Raw genomic sequence first — 14,276 nt, 5'->3', positions numbered from 1 at the left:
GTCAGGTAGCTGGACCTGCCTGTGCACATGTTCACATTGCTCTTGATTGCAATGTCCTGCAGACAGGACTGAACACTCTGCACCCCGGCTCAGTTACGTTGGCAGCCGGTTGTACTACTCCTCTAGTTGAGTAGACCCAGCTAAACTCATGCGATAAATAGGATACATTTTCATGCATCAGTCAGCTGAAAGCTTTAAGCAGGATTTCACTTGTGTTACTACATTGGTGTAGTTGTACAGTATACCCCCATTTTAAACAACTAATGAGGGGAAGGGGTGCCTGTTGTTGCCAAATGTCCATTAAAATTACAAATGGCTTTTTTTCAGCTCAAAATAGCTCACACTATTGCATGACAATAATACAGATATACTATATGCTTTCTGGATCTTTTGACAGAATTTTGTAACCATTGCAATCAACCCAGTCAATGAAAACTGCTCCTATGCGGTTTTTATCATACATAGTTATTATATGTGTCATGAATACGCTGTATAAAATTCGCTAAAAGCATACAAATATCAAACAACGCCAATGGTGACCAGCTGACCTACCCCTACAAAACACCATCGATATTTCTGAATTTTAAACTTATGTAGTATTTATTTTTACCTTGTTTTATTATCTGTACACTTCCCCATTACTGCGGGTAAAGTCTGATATTTCTGATTTTACATACAAAATTTCCCTTTTAGCAGATATTGGCAGTTAAACCTCAAGTCTGGTAGAGCAAAGTCTGTTAAACAAGGGTTCACTGTATTAAAGAGTAGTACCCAGCAGTTTTAATACTCTGTATTCCCCGTTTGTTAACAAAGACACTAGTCAGAACAGAATCATCAAATGCAAATTTACAAATAATAAATCACCTGTTGCTCAAAAACACATCTGATGAAACGAAAAATAAGAAATCCAAATGCAGTTGCAAATATGGTGATGAAAACAGCTTTTGTTTCTGTCGGAACACATTAACCACAACAAAATCATTCTAATTCATATGATTATATTAAATAGCAGAAAATGAACTCGGTGGTATACCACTGTCTGCCAGTAAGCATTTTAAACACCATCATTTTCAGGTGAAGGACATATAAGAACAGACTGTTTTATTAAGTTTTGTTAATAAAGTCAGATACATTTTCAAGTTGTAGGTGAGGAAAAAAACTTTCATAGCTAACTTGCATTCTTTCTCCAAAGTTTATTTCTAATAAGAAAAAATGTTTACAATCCCGGTTTTCTACAGCTTGATATTTATTTATTTCCGTGCCTTTTCGCAAGGCACGGAGAATTGACAAATAAGAAACTGCATTGGTCAGCAAAATATTTTTTCCTTGCTTTAAATAAACTGCAAAAATAAATCCTGCGCCAATTTTTCAGTACTCAGTAAAAATATGAGCAGAAAACTCCTATAAATTGTTTGAGAATCATAAAGAAGCCCAGACTGCTTAATGATATTTTCAGGTATTGATTTATAATAAGAGTATGTTACTTGGGAAATGTTATGGTCATAATACAAATCAGCCTTGGAAAAATATAATATTCCCTTGCACTGAAACGGTGTGACTGCAGTGCTGAGTTTGTAAAAATATTATTACCTTTTCCTCCTGTTCCCTGACCCCCCGGCTTGTTGTAGAGGTAGATATCTGAATCGGGCAAACCAGTGCTCAAGTGAAAGTAGTGCTGGAAAAACAGAACAGACCGTCAAACAAAGAATTTGAACACTGACCCTTCCTGGCCTATCCGAACGTGAAATTCCCGCCACTACGAAAAAGTCTGAGAACTCTGAATCTGGGCTTCAAAGAGGAGGAAGGAAAGCTTTCCATTGAGCAGCGAAATAAGTCTGCACGACTGAGCCAGGCACGGAGCCCAGATGTGAAGAGTGCCCAGCAATACATGAGCACTTCTAACTTTGTTCACACAGAAACAAAAAAACGAGCCCATAAAGAGTTGAAAGACATAAGTCTGGCTGTTAAACATTGGGGAGAAAAACAGCCTCTGCATGTACGACAATATTGCAATTGTCTCTCATTCATTAAGAGAGCTCAGAAACACTTAAAATGCTGCTTTGCATTTAATTTAAGATCTAAAGGCACAACTGCTCAAGGTCTGGGTTGACCTAAAGTGATCCAAGTCTCTTCTTTGGCTGCCAAAGCTCAAGACTTTGGAACTCCTGGGCTTCATTTATACTGCATGTGTGCTGCCACTCGACATCCCTGCTCATCCCACCAACACACTACTACCACTGAGGAGCTCAGCTCTCCCTCTTGCGTCCCGCCGTCAGCACAACCCTGGCCCTACCTTGAAGTGGTGCTCCATGTTGCTGTCGGTGTACTTGGGGATGTGCAAGAAGATGAGCAGGTTCTTCCGGAGGTAGTGAGCCACAGCTGGGAGCCAAGGCAGGCAGTAGGGAGGCAGGGCAAACTCAATCACCTCGGTGGCAGGCAAGCCAGGGGGCTGAATGAACTGGAAACACACAAGAGGGATGAGAAAACAGAAGGCTTCTGCAACCCAGGGCACTGCAGCCCGATACTCCAGCCGGGACATGCGTGCGTCCTCGTGGGATGGGGGGGGCATCCAGGTGCGTGGGTTTCATTTTAAAGGAAAGGAACGCCATTCTTTAAAAGTGAAATATTGGGCTGCCTCCACATGTCCACACAGCCGTCCTTATCCGATGTCCCCGAAGCTATAAACAAGGCCAAGCAGCAGTGTGGATTTAAACCAACTGCTGCTAAATGATTACATCAGCCCAGAAAGAGCATACTGCAACGGGAATACAGCAGGAGAGAGGAGAAGGAACGAAAGCAGCAACAGAAGGAACTGAGGTGACACCGAGATTTTCCTCCTTTAAAGACCTGAAACACAAAACATCTAGGTAATCTGAACACTAAACAGACCAGCTCTAAGCCTTAAGGAAGGGGCTGTTGTTTTATGTCTGTAGAGTCGTTCATTGCTGTTTTGTGGTATCCAACAGGAAAAAGTAAATATTTAATTGTGCTAGTTAATCACAATTTTGGATGGGGAAAAGGGTTCATATTTGTTTAAGCTTTTGTCTGATGGTGCAATTTAGTCCTCAGTAGGATAAGAGGGCTTCCTCTTTTTTCTTAATGGTCTTGGTAAGTCAGCTGCTGGGAAATGTTCTGTGCTTTTGTCTTTAGCAGGCAGGGCTGAGTCGTAAATATCTACAAACAGCAGTGAACAATGCAGGTGCAAGTTGGTTGTAAATAAGTATTTGTAATGCATTTTTAAGTTTGCTGCCTTGTTTTAACTTTGTCATCACAATGTACCTAGGAAACAGAAAAGTTCCCGTTTGACACTCGATATTCTTTGATAGGGGGCATATAATCGTTCATTTTTATAATTAGCTTGCATAGAATCCCAGTGTCAGGACCTAATTTGGATATTGATGTGCTTGATACAGAACAAAATGTATTTCTAATCTCTCTTTATTCAAATATTCACATCTCCTTCCAGTCAAATCCCTCAATTAATGTCAATTAAGGACTTTCTTTCCCCCAAGTACAGCCCATCCGCAGTGAAAATGAACTGTGAACTTTTAATAGACTTGAAGTTAACTGGTAAGAGATTTTTCTTCAAAACCCAGATTGTACATGTTTAAGCATGTGACTCGCTAACTTCACATCTAATGATTTACGAAAGTTATTATCAAACTGAAGTAGAAAAAGTGGGCTATATGACTTTCTTTTAATGTGTGTACAGCTAGATTATTCATTTTCATCCAACTCACAACACTCAAGACTGGCAATAAAATCCCAGGAGTTAAAACTAAGAGCTTCCGCTATCACTTCAGATTTTTGTGCCTATCCATGCAATATCAAGGCTTTTTCTGTCTCCCCCAAAAATAGACTTGTGTGCAGCTCCGAAAACCAGAAGAAATGTTTATTGAACATACTCCAATATGTGATCTTTTCAAGGGAAGCTTGAAAAACAGCTTTGGCATAATAAGTAGTTCCAATAGACTCCGCAGTTAAAAAGGTACGGCCTGACATACGTGAAGGTTAAAAATGTGCTGCACTCAAAAAAAGAAAAACGACATTTGCAGTTTCTTATAACTTGAAATTCCTCTCACCTGTTGTATCGATTTAATGACAGGCTGAAAGGGAGAGTTATTTTAAATCTGCTTCTGCACTTATCGAGCACTTTTGCCATTTACTCCTTTATACAAGAATACAGTACAAGGTTCTTACGTTTATGTAATTTCCTCGTATAAAATTCTGATGTAATAATAATTTTATTCATTTCCCAGTCTCCCCAGCTGCTGAGATCTAGTGGAGATCATGAGGAGAGAATCAGGAAAATAAAGAGAACCAATAGAAAGGAAAGCTGCTTCCAAATAAACCCAAGCCCTTAGAATAAAGACAGTTCACCGAGGCAGATCAGAAGGACAAGCAGACTGTGGTCAGCGGGAAATGTTTCTGGACGGGAGGCTCGGCGGCGGACGGGAACGTGACTGCAGGTTGGTGGGCAGTGGCCGCGCGCAGAGAGGCTGAGGGGTCGGTCTCACCTCCACGTCGGCGGGGGTGAGCTTGCAGTTCCTCATGAGCATGACGGTGATGATGTCCAGGGTGGCCTCGTCCAGCCGCTTGCACAGCACCTTGACCAGCTCGTCGGTGATCTCGGGGCCTGTGGCACGAGGGGCGGGACAAGGACAGAGGAGGCTGAAGCAGCTCTTTCTTTATTGTGAAGAGTCTGTGGCTTCAACAGCCATGGAAGACAACAACTGTGTGAGAATGTGCAGCTCGCCAAGATGAATCACAGAGGCTGAACATGTGCCCTCAAGCTCTACTGCCCCTGCTCCTAAAGCAGTTGGGGTCAGGTTTGCCCTCTGCATGTCAGATGTAGGGTCTGATGGACAAAACCTTCCTAATCTGAAGCTGAACGGCTTCTGAATGCACCAGCCTTCCTGAATCAGTCTCGTAGTTTTCCCACCTCACCGCGGAGCGGTGGCACTGTGGCTGGAAGGTTGCCGGTTCAAATCCCGCGGCCGGCAGAGGAATCCTACTCCGTTGGGCCCCTGAACAAGGCCCTTAACCCCAGCTGCTCCAGGGGCGCTGTACAATGGCTGACCCTGCGCTCTGACCCCCAGCTTCTCTCCCTGTCTGTGTGTCTCATGGAGAGCAGGTTGGGGTCTGTGAAAAGATGAATTCCTAATGCAAGAAACTGTATATGGCTAATAAAGTGATCTTATCTTATCTCCACCTGATGTGCCGTCAAGTGGGGCTAACGGATGCCGCAGGACACCCAGGTAGGGTCTGCACCTCGGCGATGCACTGAGGGCATCACCTCTTATATGTGAAGTGCTCTGGCATTTCTTTGGGATACGAATGTACAAAGAATTATTGGTTAAAAAAGTGTCTAAGGAGAAATCCCCTTAGTTTTTCTCCAAAAAGCTCACTTAAGAGAAAAAAAACATATTGCAAAGACATCTAGACCACTAGTTGCACCAATGATAATCATCCCACATGTATCTGAGACAATGTGCGCTGTGGTGTCCTTTTAAGAGAAAATGTGAAATGATTAAAGCAATGGTTAATAATGCATAAAAATGAAGGAAAAAATGTAATCATTTGCCGAGATTGTAAGCAAGAAACTTCACAATTTGCCAGGCAAGACCCAAACTTCTGACCTCAGATTATGCTCGCCTAGTATTAGGAGAGAAGAAGACGGCTTTATGTGACGCGGTGTACAGTTTTAATATGCGAGACTGTTCTGCTCTGGTCTCAGAACAGACCAGCCACTGCCCACCCCCTCCAAGACACCCGGGCTTTACAATTGCAGAACCATGTAAGAGAAAAGACTGCATTCATGAGAATCAAGCTTTGAGCTTAAAGAAGAAATAATGCTGATAGACAAAGCAACACTGCCATCCAGGAGGCTGAAAGCAGCACTGCACTGCTAAGTGTTTTACATAAGTATGCACTGCGCACAGCGCTTAAATGAATCAACTCAGGCTGAGTCTATTTCAGCTGCCACACATAAATCTGCTGGATAGGCCATTAGTGTCTGCAGATTTCACTCATGATAGAGACATACGAACGCGGAGCTGCAGAACTAGATCTTCTCTTCCTTCTCACCTTTATCACACCAGAACACACATTTCCCCCCAGCTGAGACCCTCCTGCAGGTCACACACACCACCCCCCCCGCCCCTGCCCCTGCGATCTGTCCTTCTGCCATGCAATACCCCTCACTGGTTTCGGGTCATTCCTCACCACTTCCCCTCCTCAAAACCCTGAGCAGCTCTTTCCCCACTTTAGACAACACACCTTGAAACGTGCAAAGCTAAAATAACAATAGAAATGAATCATAGCTGTTATACAATTTGTTATTCTTGCTTCTCAGCTCAATCCATCATTGCTAGCTCCTCAACTTGCATTACCACGAACTGTCGTCAGGCTATTAGTATGCTGCAGATTGACTCACCTACAGTTTTTTTTTTTATTGCAGTGGTACTTTCTCTAACCACACTATTATATTTTTGTATTTTCCCCATGTCAAAATGTTCTATTAATCTTGACTGATTCAAAGTCCGAGAAATTGATCTTCTCTCCCGGTCTTCACAGCAGAGGTAATTTACACTACAGCATGAAAATGAGAGTTTCATTGAACGTGATTAGGCTTGGTTACGGTTCTTCAGCAGTACTGTAGTAAACTGGGGTTGCAGAAATTTCCAGTCTTTTTGGCTTTGTGCTGCACAATCTTAAGCGATCCAGCCCTAAACTCTAGACCTCATCTCCACTGCATGTTACCTGTAAGATACTTCGCTAACGTACCTTGCTATATGTCAATTCAACAAGGAAATATTGATATTTTTAAAAAATAATAAGGGTTTTTGGAAACAACATGGTAGTCAAATTAAAGCTGTATTTATCTTGCACTCGAATGTCCCCCAAGAGCAGACGGTCTACCCTCCCACCCTCTTTCATACCCGCCTGCCCGACTCCATGGACCAGCAGCAGGATGTGCTTGTCGATCTGCCCCACAGGCCGCAAGCCCTCCACGCCGCGGGTGGATATCTGCTCCAGAGAGGACCGGGAACCCTGAGCAGGAAGGACAGGGACATGTGCTTAAGGCAATGAAGGGAATCAGCCAGGCCTCTGCTCCAGGGCCTTGTGATTCCACTCCAATTCCCCGCAAAGAGCACAACTTGTTGAAGAATTGCAACCAAACTGTTGTTCGCTCACCGGAAAAACATGGACATTTACATCAGATGCTGAGAAGTGCCATATTGCACGTAGTGCCTGCCCAACAGTTACATACTAAACAATGTGATCTGAAAGTTGGGATTAGGAGTAGCAGGATTGATAGGATGGCGAAAGGATTATGAGCGGAGTGCTGGGACTAGCAAAGATCTCTGAACCTAAGGAGGATGCACACAAAACAGAATTCGCCATCCATGTTTTCACGACTTCCCAAAAACCAAGACAAGGGGTGTGATTTACATAAAACGCTACAGGCATGAGCCACAAAACCTGAGAAATTGAACCATCGACTGGGTATAACATGCATTCATTTACGCCCAAAACATTACTAGATGGGTTCAGAGCATTCAGAATCCCTCTAAGCCTCTGGTTCAGGCTGTTATTTTAAGGACATTATTTCCATTCTCTTTTAGGGGAATGCCTTTGTGGGACTTCTGCTGTATGAGAACAGTCACTAAAGAGCCCATCATCACATGTAGCTCAATTGGTAATTAGTAGCTAGGATCTCATCCAGCGGTTTCCTGAAGAAGCCAGGTTATCTCATTCAACAACACAATGCTGTCTCTTAAATCCAAATAAATGCGTAGTTTGCATAGTTTTCCAAGGCATTCAAAGCCCTTTGTTTCTAATCTTCAATTAGAAGTATCATACTCAATGATACTTAAGTGATCGACAGCACTGGGGCAGTAACGCCAACGAAGGGCCTGACTGAACTCCTGCTCCAGGAAGGAAGGGCGAAATCTGTGCTGCTGTAACGCGCCCAGGTGACCGGCGAACCACCAACAGCCAACAGCCGCCCCCGGCCCCCGGCTCCGCGGCATTACCGAGAGATCCTCCGAGAAGATGGGCTCCTGGCTGCGGGAGAGAGCGACGGAGCGGGAGCAGAGCAGCGGCGCGCCGTCCAAGTCCGCAAACTTCCCGCTCTGGGGCGTCTCGGAAAGCCTGCGGGGAAGAGAACACGGGAAATAAGCCTGGAGAGTCGCGCCGGGTGGAGGGCCTGGGGTGGGGGCGGAGGTGGTGCAAGGGCAGGGGTCACACACGAGGGAGGAGTCAAAGTGAGGGCGGGGTGGTGCGAGGGCGGGGTCACACACGAGGGAGGAGTCAAAGTGAGGGCGGGGTGGTGCGAGGGCGGGGTCACACACGAGGGAGGAGTCAAAGTGAGGGTTGGATGGTGCGAGGGCGGGGTCATGCACGAGGGAGGAGTCAAAGTGAGGGCGGGGCGGTGCGAGGGCGGGGTCACGCATTAGGGAGGAGTCAAAAGCGAGGGCGGGGTCACACATGAGGGCGGGGTCAAAGTGAGGGTTGGGCGGTGCGAGGGTGGGGTCACACACGGGGCGGAGTCAAGAGTGAGGGCAGGGCAGTGCGAGGACGGGATCACGCACAAGGGCAGAGTCAAGAGGAAAGGCGAGTGCCGTGGCAGGGCTGGGAGGGAGGGCAGGTCTGGGGGTGGGGTCAAGAGTGAAGGCGAGGGCCGCGGCAGGGGTGGGGTCGGTCAAGAACGAGGGCGGGGGCAGTGGCAGGGGTGGGAGTGAGGGTGTCAGCGGGGCAGGAGCAAGGGTGGAACCCTGTCGGGATGGCACGCCACCCCGTGAGACACACACCTGAGGTAGAAGACGGATTTGGTGGAGCGCTCCTGGTACACAAACATGTTCTTCCTGTTGACGACGGAGAAGGCATTCAGCACGGAGCGCAGGGCCTGCATGGCTGTGGAGAAGCCGCACAAACACCGGATCACTCACAAGGCAGGAGGGCGCAGGGCACACTCACACTCCAGCACCGCGCCATCGCGCCAGCTCTCTTCCGGTGGTGCCGTGTCATAAGAGCCAACGACACCGTAAGTGTTGCAAAAGGCGTAACAATTAATTCCCTTTAAAAACTCTAAACGAATTTCTCTTAGAGAGGAAGATCAGTGCATCACGTTTCCCCCGAGAAGGGTGGGGACTTTGTGAATGAGCCCTGCCCACAGGTGCTAACAAAGAATGTTTCAGTTTCTCTTGACGTCTTGGGCTAGCTGCCCTCTCCCCAGGACCAGGCTGCTGCCCGGCTCTCTCCTGCGTTTATGCCTCCCTGGGCCGAACAGCGGCACTGCGCACCTCTGGAAACTCCCATGTTCGGCCCCATCTTGAGGCGCGGGTGAATGTAGATAATGGTGCTCCACACCACCTCGCAGGCGAAGTGTCCGGGGATGAACTGCATCGTGGCAGCCAGGTAATCCCGCGTCTGGTAACTCTCATCCGCTGTATAATCTACCAAGCAGGGAAACACATGCAGAGCAGGAGAACAGTAAACCAATAAACCAATTCTTTTTATGAATCAACTCTGACTACTTATACACAGTTATTACTTTTCCGCTATCCCCAGCCTACACTTGGAATCAGATTCAGTGAATCTGCAGAAACTCTGAAATGTAAGAATTTGCCTTTTACGTACTGCTCTGAATCTATTACCAGGCTGTGAGCATGGCTAAAACCCATCCGCTGCTGCTAAGCTGTTAACGGTTTGCCTGACAATTACCACACGCCACTGAGAGAAGCTGGTAAGGAGGAGAGAATCAGCAAATCAGCATCTGCTTTCATCTGGAAATTCAAAACCTCTGAAGAATTTCTCATAGCTTCATCTGAAAATCAGTCCCCTTTTCAGTCAGGACTACACCGACAATGCTCTAATTAGGTAAAAGTAATAGGAGTTTAGAATAAATATATTTATTTCAACTAGTTAATAATTCCAGTTAGAATACCAATGAGACAGCACCCTCCCAGGTGACATGCAACAGCCCACAATCCCCAGCAGATCAGGAGAGATGGGAACTACTTCACCAAGAGTTGGGAGGAGGCTCTGTTGAGGCCCGATTGTGCAAGACTAGAGTGGAGTTTAGCCGAGACACTGAGGTAAACACCTCCAATGTTATTAACAATCAGCTGTTTATGGAAGGACGGCGCCTTCTACACCGTCCCTGATGATCGTTCTGCAGGTGCAATTTGGAAATGCAGGTCCGGGGGAAAGAGAGAGAGGGGGAAGAGAGGACCTTGCTGGTCCGCCAGCACCATGCACAGAAACCAGCTTTTGCTTGGAGTTCACCCATCCCCGTACTGAGCACGTACCAGCTCGGGGCGAACAGCGGTATTGCTGCGGCCAGCCACGGCAGTACAAGAGCCTGCACGCACGCGCGAGTCCACTTACCATCTGCGGCGGCTGCCCTCTGCCTGTACAGAGTCTCGTTCTTCCAGATATCCTCCTCGCTCTCCGCCACCAGCAGGGTGTTGCAGACGTGGCTGTCGTGGAGGTCTTGGAGGAGCAGCCGCTGGGGAGAGACAGGAGGCGCCCGTTAAAAGGGCCCGGGGGAACTGCGTTGGAATGTTCTCCGGGAAAACTCCGGAAGACGTTGACACAAAAGGACTGGGCCAGGGAATTTTCAACGGTGGCATTTTCCGGATCCACCGCTCCATTCTGAGGCTGTTGAAGATTCCCTCCACGTTCACACATGCTGTGAAGGCTCTCATCCAGAAACAGCATGAAGAATTCAACGGAAGGAGGACAGCGAACGCAGTGTCCCACAATTCACAGAAAGGCGAGCTTTCACCACCGGTGGGGGCAGGGATTGGAGGAAGGCCGTGCTTTCTGACCTACCTGATTGACGACACGACAGATCTCCCCTATCTTCCTCACAATCATCTGGTGCAGTTGTAGATATTCGGGCACCTCCTCCTCTTTCTCCCTCTTTCCCAGACTGTCCTCCTTCTCTCCGTTGAGACTCCTGGAGGAGAGAGGGCACAGCGGAGACAGCGCGGCTCAAACGGTGAGCAACAGAGTCCATTACATGCAGAGCACTGCGCTACATTCCGGTACGAAACGTACGCAGATGGCTAGATGAAGACAAATGGAGAAAGAATGCTGTGGCTGCGTTTTTTTCAACAGTGTTAACAGAAGTCTGTGTTTTTAAAAATTAAAACACGACCTTCAGAAAATGAGCTGAACGATGCACATTCAGCACTGTTTTACATTTTATTTTTTTCAAGAACGCAACATAACATATGGTGCAACAGTTCTTCTAAGGCAATTCATAAGTATATGTAACTATGACTTGCCATCTTATATAATGGAACAAGTAACAGGTTTATTCCGTGCTGAAAAGAGAAGAAAGAAAACACAACATTTCGGCTGTGGAGCCTTCTTCTTCTCTTTTCAGCATGGAAAGAGAGCTTTTCAGCAACCTATTACTTGTTCCTTTGCAGCCTGCGCATGCTGACACTGCTACCCACCTGAACTATCTTATACAATGTACAACTGAACCATGTGCCTCTTTTCACAATGGTTTTAACACAAACACTCTCACAGCTGACTCACAGCTTTTGTTTAACAAACAGAAACCACGAACGGGGCCACCACCAGTGTGGCGCTACTGTACCGAGAATGGGAGTACACCTCCACCCTGTCCTGATGAATCTGCACTATCAGCCAGAAGTCCGGCATGAGGGGACACTGCGGGTCCAGCTCGCTCAGGGTGGCCCCTTCGCATTCCGAGTCACTGCTGCCTCCGTCATACCCTGAACGGGAGGGAGAGAGAGCCCAGAACGTCACAGCACACTCCAGCCAGGGCCTGCAAACTAACCCTCGTTTCCCAGCGAAAACCTCCGTCACTTTCTTGCGAAGTTCAAGCCGTATGCTGCTGGTTGTAAGAGCAGGAAAAGGGATTCCTCACCCAGCATGTCGGAGTCCAGGCTGCCCTGACTGGAGACCACACTCTGCACTCGACTCGGTCTCAGCTTCCCACCTGCAGAGGACAGACAGCGCTTACAGGCAGCCCAGCTGATGGCCACCAGTTCTTACCCCGACCCCACGCAAGGAAAGGTCACTGCATTGTTGAGAACGAAAAATGAGAGGCAGCACAGGCTGGTGATGCTCTAAGAGTCTTAACCTGCGGCATGATGATGCCTGCTTTCAGTCGCCTGGCTGTTGTTCTGTAGGAAGGCCAGAGGCACAGCCTTCCAGCTTTGCCCAGACTGCTGCTGTTGACACAGTTGTCATCTGTTTGACAACATCTGTTGACATTTAAGATGCAGTCTAAAGAAAATCCCACCAAGAACATGAACAGATTGTCAACTACATGTTGGCTCCTGCTGAAACTGTCTCCCCAGGGTGAGGGAGGTGTTCCAGTGCGAATGTTCTAATAAGGGACACACAAATTCTGTCAGAAAATGGCAGAATATTTAGAGGAAGACTTAAGGCTTTTACTGCATTTGTGGGTTTGCATTTGCATTAGAGTTTTAGCATGTCCAACACGCCAACATGGAGTGCATTCCTTAATATTTTGCTCCATCCACTGTATGCACGTTCTCCGATCAATTTTATTAAAACAAAATAGTTTTGCTGGTTAACGGAAAAGTGCTACGAATCAATTTCTATCACGCTGGAATCCCTAACCGTAAAACGTTTCCCATACTGCTGCTAAATTCCAACAATTTGTTGGGATCTTCCTAGCTGTGTGCCTAAACTGAATTCCACAGGCAGAAAATAAGAAAGAAAGCCCAGCGGAACGCTTGCGTGTCTGGGTCAGGGGGAAGCCCCCCGTCCCCAAGAGCAGGAAGGGGCAGACACTCACTGTGGGTGGCAGACTGCACAGATTCGGCCAGGCTCACTCCGGAGGGAGTCTTGGGGGGCGAGGTGTGATCGGAGGACCTGTCCGTGCTGTTGCTAGGCTGCAGGTACGGGGTACTGGGCGGGGGAGGCTCGGGCCTTAGAGCAGGGGCTGCGCTGAGCTCTTTCCCCGCAGTGCTGCCCTGCAAGCTCTGGGCTCCCACACTCCTCTCCTCCTTGTCCTCTCGGAGGGGGGCAGGGGTGCCGTCCAGCGGGCCAGCCCTGCTGTTCTCGGGGGGCTCGTACACAGGCTCCCTCGCCGGCTCGGTGCCGCCCGCAGGAGTCTTCTCCTCCGCCGAAACCTGGGAAAACAACCCAATCCCGTCACTGCCATGACAGAGAGACTGGTTAAGAAAAAAAACCTCAAATAAACCCTCTATTGAACAAAATAAACACCACCAAAAAGAAAACTGACATCTTCCTAACTTTCAACTTTCTATCTGAAACTTTTACATTTCAAGTGGAACACTTCTCTAATGCATGACATTGTTCTATAGATTCTAGTCACATTTAGTGACTGTTCTGAATAGTTTTTTGGAAATAAGATGTACTGCTAGTACAGCACAATAGTGTCCCATTGACTGTTCTTGAACACAGAAATACAGGTCGCCCCCTGAACACGGGCAATGCCAACATCACTGGCTCACCCCGGAGTTCAGCTCTCGCCTCTCCGCCTCCTTTTCGTTCTCCAATCCCCTGCCTGCTGCGCTCTGATTGGCTTGTAAGGACCTTGCTTCGCCCCGGTCTCCGCAGTGATTGGCCAGTGGGGAGGACCTGTCCGCCTCCTCCGCCTGCCCCTCAGCCATGCTGGCCCTGGGCTCGGAGAGCTTCCTGCTGGCGGCCTGCAGCCTCTGAGCGTGCAGACGGCTCACCGACACGTAGTAGAAGTTGTCCAGCTCCCCGTTCAGCAGGTAGCCCGAGAGAGACATCCTCCGGAACTCCTGTCAGGAGAAGAGGCTTTGCTTTCAGAGCGGAAACCGAGTCCATCTTGATAGTTCTTCAATTTTGCCAAAGCTGGAACTAATTTCAATTTCTTTTGAAAGACATGTAAGAAAAATGTATGCATATAAAAAAAAGGGGGTTGTCGGAACTAGAGTAAAGAGCAGGAATGAGGATGGTATTCAACAGGGAGCCTTTGGCAAAGCAAAAGAGGGTTTCCCATATTTTGGGAATTGCATTAGCTGTGGGGAAAAAAGAGTGGGAGACGCACATGCATTTATACAGAAGTGAAAGGGCAAGTTTGATGGGTGATGGTCTAACAGTTCAGAAAAATCTATTTGTTGAACTGTCATCTGGGTAATGTGTCCTCTCTCTCAGGTCTTCAAATAATTCATTTCTTACAATGTATGCTAACAGGCAATTTACAGATATTTGATCAGATCCATCCCTCTGTCCCCTTTGCACAAGCTGACCTACAAGAATCTTCG

At 47.4% G+C, this 14,276-nt stretch overlaps 1 protein-coding gene across 3 annotated transcripts in view; it reads right to left on the bottom strand.

Annotated features, from left to right (window-relative positions):
• Positions 1–14,276, bottom strand: part of szt2 (SZT2 subunit of KICSTOR complex) — an 85,315-nt gene that overhangs the window by 41,498 nt on the left and 29,541 nt on the right. For 2 of the 3 annotated variants that reach the window (XM_088927296.1, XM_088927297.1), the window contains exons 38-50: positions 13,497–13,790; positions 12,815–13,193; positions 11,915–11,986; positions 11,621–11,759; positions 10,843–10,969; positions 10,396–10,516; positions 9,309–9,461; positions 8,817–8,919; positions 8,040–8,157; positions 6,942–7,053; positions 4,518–4,636; positions 2,294–2,458; positions 1,591–1,675 (exon numbers count right to left, since the gene is read on the bottom strand). In XM_088927296.1, the coding sequence (XP_088783422.1) occupies positions 1,591–1,675; positions 2,294–2,458; positions 4,518–4,636; positions 6,942–7,053; positions 8,040–8,157; positions 8,817–8,919; positions 9,309–9,461; positions 10,396–10,516; positions 10,843–10,969; positions 11,621–11,759; positions 11,915–11,986; positions 12,815–13,193; positions 13,497–13,790 (1,987 nt within the window). The remainder of the gene's footprint in view (positions 1–1,590; positions 1,676–2,293; positions 2,459–4,517; positions 4,637–6,941; positions 7,054–8,039; positions 8,158–8,816; positions 8,920–9,308; positions 9,462–10,395; positions 10,517–10,842; positions 10,970–11,620; positions 11,760–11,914; positions 11,987–12,814; positions 13,194–13,496; positions 13,791–14,276) is intronic. The other variant, XM_088927294.1, reaches the window with a different exon arrangement.

This window comes from Atractosteus spatula, chromosome 11 (genome assembly GCF_055471065.1).
Source record: "Atractosteus spatula isolate fAtrSpa1 chromosome 11, fAtrSpa1.hap1, whole genome shotgun sequence".
Lineage (NCBI taxonomy): Eukaryota > Metazoa > Chordata > Actinopteri > Semionotiformes > Lepisosteidae > Atractosteus > Atractosteus spatula.
The sequence above is the reverse complement of the archived record's forward strand: the minus strand, read 5'-3'. Positions and strand labels throughout refer to the sequence as shown.